The 3,477-nt window shown below is 61.6% G+C and overlaps 1 protein-coding gene across 1 annotated transcript; it reads left to right on the forward strand.

Moving 5' to 3' along the window:
* The first annotated feature begins 65 nt into the window (after positions 1 to 65).
* Positions 66 to 3,239, forward strand: LOC104916215 (KAT8 regulatory NSL complex subunit 2-like). Its single transcript, XM_010727222.3, has 3 exons — positions 66 to 618; positions 2,112 to 2,290; positions 3,104 to 3,239. The coding sequence occupies exons 1-3, from the start codon at positions 368 to 370 to the stop codon at positions 3,220 to 3,222; spliced, it is 549 nt and encodes a 182-aa protein (XP_010725524.1). The 5' UTR covers positions 66 to 367; the 3' UTR covers positions 3,223 to 3,239.
* The last annotated feature ends 238 nt before the right edge of the window (positions 3,240 to 3,477 follow it).

A 3,477-nucleotide genomic window follows, 5' to 3' on the forward strand; every position in this document is an offset into this window, starting at 1 on the left:
GAGGGTGGGTTTTGTGCTGTGCGTTATGGGGGCGGGGAGGTGGTGCTGTGTGGGGTGCAGGGCTGGGGGTTGTGGGGAGAGCAGGAGGGTACGGGGTCCCCGTGGGGCTCCCATCCCACCCATAGGGCCCCCATTGTCCCCGTAGTTTTCTGTCCTCTCCACAGGGTCCCATCCTCCCCCGTGGTCCCCATCTTCCCCACAGAGCCCCCATCCGTCCCTCGAGCATCGGGAGCAGCGCTCTGTAGGATCTGCTCCTCTCCCTCCCCACACGAGGAGCTCAATTTCAATCAGCCATCAGCAGAGGCTCCTCCTGTGCTTCATTCTAACCCCCTCCCCTCCCCACCCCGTCCCCCAGCAGCTGTAGGATATGAACAGGATCCGGATCCACGTCCTGCCATCCAACCGCGGCCGCCTCACCCCCATCCCACGGCCTCAGGAACCTCAGTGCTGCTCCTTCAGCCAAAGGCAGTGCTCCCAACCCCGCCTGGAGGGCCACGACTTCTGCATCAAACACATCCTCGAGGACCGCAGCGCTCCCTTCAAGCAGTGCAGTTACATCTCAGCCAAGAATGGGAAGCGCTGCCCCAACGCTGCCCCCAAACCAGAGAAGAAGGACGGGTGAGTGAAGGCTGGGCTGTTCGATGGCTTCGGAGTTGGTTGGGTGCAGCCAAAAAGGTTGCGATGAGTGGTTCTGTGTCAGGGTGGAGGCCGGTCCCAAGCTGTGTCCCTCAGGGGTCGGTTTGGGGCTCTTCAGCGTCTCCGTCAATGACAAACGATGGCATCGAGTGCATCCTCAGCAGGTGGCAGCAAGCTGAGCCACGCAGTCGATACACTGGAAGCCATTCAGAGGAAGCTGGGCAGGCTGGAGAAGTGGGGCTATGAAAACCAAATGGGGTTCAATAAGGCAGGGTGCTGCAGTGGGTCGGGGCAGGGCCAGGTATTGGCACAGATCGGGGGAAGGTCTCGAGAGCAGCCCTGCGGAGATGGACTTGGGGTCCTGGTGGATGAGAAGCTGGACACGAGGCAGCAGAGCGCGCCTGCAGCCAGCTGTGTTCTGGGCTGCATTAAAAAGGGGTGGCAGCAGGGACAGGGAGGTGATCGTCCCCCTCCGCTCGGCTCCTGTGAGGCCCCGTCTGCAGCGCTGCATCCAAGGCTGGGGCCTCCAGCACAAGAAAGATGCAGAGCTTTGGGTCAGGTCCAGAGGAGGGCACTGAGATGCTCAGAGGGCTGGAGCAGCTCTGCTGTGAGGAAAGGTTGAGGGAACTGGGATCGTTCAGCTTGGAGAAGAGGAGGCTGCGGGGAGACCTCAGCGTGGCCTTCAGTGCTTGAAGGGAGCGGATAAACAGGAGGGGAAACGGCTGTTTGTGAGGGTGGATGGTGACAGGACAAGGGGGAATGGCTTTAAACTGAGACAGGGGAGGTTTGGGTTGGATGTGAGGAGGAAGTTTTTCACCCAGAGGGTGGTGAGGAGCTGGAACAGGTTGTGGATCCCCATCCCTGCAGGCATCCGAGGCCAGGCTGGATGTGGCTGTGGGCAGCCTGGGCTGCTGGTTGGTGACCTGCACACAGCAGGGGTTGGGCCTCTGCAAGCCAGGGCATCCTGTGATTCTATGAGTGCCCCTGGTTCGCTGTGCTCTGCTGCATCATCAGCAGGGGAAGGTTTGTGGTGTGCAGTGTGGGGCTGCTGGGCTTTCATTGCTCCAGCCGTTGGGAGCTGTTGGTGCTCGGGCAGAGCACTGCTACCGTGGGGATTTGGGGGGATTGAAGGGGAAAATGGTTGCTCAGAGGGCAGCGAGGTGCTGCTGCGTGGAGAGCTGTGGGCGCCCATCCCTGGCTCTGCTCACGGCTCCGGGTGGTGCTGGTGGGGTTGGGCTGCTCACACGTCACAGGGATGCAAGAGATTCTGTCCCTCTGCCCCAAAAAAGGGGCCGATGTGAAAAGCTCAGCGTGAGCATCTGGAGCCCGAAGAGCTCTCAGTGGCTTTAAGCAATAATTTCTCTCTCCCCGGTGCTGGGGGCTGCGCCAGCACTGCTCCAAGGAGCCTCTCCCCCCCCGTCTCCCTGTTCCTTTTGCTGGCTTTGGGTGCTCACTGGCTGTCTGTCTCCCTGCAGTGTGTCCTTCTGTGCTGAGCACGCCCGCAGGAACGCCTTGGCTCTCCAAGCTCAGCTGAAGAAATCCAACCCCGGACCCATGAGTGAGACGCTGCTGTGTCAGCTCAGCTCCTATGCCAGGACAGAGCTGGGCTCCCAGAGCACCGAGAGCGGCCGCAGCGAAGCCAGCCGCATCCTGGGTGAGCACTGAGGGACCCTCGTGGAGCTGCTGAGGGCGTCAATCAGTGAAGGAAGGGGAGCAGAACCCGTGGGAAGTCAGCACCAGGCCAAAGTCAGGCAGGTTCCCTTTGCTTGCAGGCTGGAGATGCTCAGCCTGGAGGGACGAGCAGGGAGAGCTGGGGTTGGCCCCTCCGTACCCACAGGGGCTGAGGGACAGGAGGAGGCAGGCTTTGGCAGGCTCTGCTGAGGCAGGACAAGGGGAGATGGTTTCAAATTGAGGGGGGGGATTTAGGCTGGAGATAAGGATACAATAACGGCGCTGAGGCACTGCCCAGAGGGGCGGTGGGTCCCCATCCCTGCAGACACACGTGGTCAGGGCTCTGAGCTCTGCCTGGAGCTGTGGGTGTCCCCGTGTGCTGCAGGGCAGTGGGACCTGGTGCCCTTTGAGGTCCCTGGCTGCTTGGTGGGGCCGGGCTGCGGCTCCTGGCCTTGCAGGGGTGTTGTTTCACATCAGCACTGCCTTTTGGCCACCTTGGGTTTCCTGTTGGGAGAGTTTTGCTCGCACCACGCCGCAGAGGAAGGGCTCTTGGCAGGAGGCAGAGCTTCATCACACAGCCGTAGGGCTGAGTGCTCCGTGCCGTAGGGGCATAGAGCCATTGGGGCTGGAAAACACCCCTAAAATCATCCCCCCGTCCCACCCTGCCCCACAGCCACGTCCCTCCTGCCCCATCACCGTGTCCCAAAGCGCCACGGCTCCGCAGGCTCTTGCCCTCACGCTGGGCAGGGTGCCATCTCCTCTGTGTCCTACCTCCTGCTGTCACTTGTCGTTGCAGATGAGGACAGCTGGAGCGATGGTGAGCAGGATCCCATCACAGTGGATCAGACGTGGCGCGGGGACCCGGACAGCGAGGCTGACAGCATCGATAGCGACCAGGAGGATCCCTTGAAGTGAGTTTGGTGATAACGGGTTGGCACTGCGCTCTGGTGACCTCGTTAGCAGTGCTGCCATCAGACTTTGTGCCTGGGGGAGGGCGGGGGGGCAGCGGGGCTCAGAACTTCCAATTCTTTGGGTGTTCGCGTTGATGCTCTCGGTACAGAGCAGCCTGGGGTGGACACAACAAAGTGCAGGGGCTGGAGGAGTGCCAGCATTGCTACAGACTGGGAGGGAGCAGCCCTGCAGAGATGGAGCTGGGGGTCCTGGGGGGTG

The sequence above is a fragment of the Meleagris gallopavo genome, unplaced genomic scaffold (genome assembly GCF_000146605.3).
Source record: "Meleagris gallopavo isolate NT-WF06-2002-E0010 breed Aviagen turkey brand Nicholas breeding stock unplaced genomic scaffold, Turkey_5.1 ChrUn_random_7180001874893, whole genome shotgun sequence".
NCBI classification, from domain to species: Eukaryota; Metazoa; Chordata; class Aves; order Galliformes; family Phasianidae; genus Meleagris; species Meleagris gallopavo.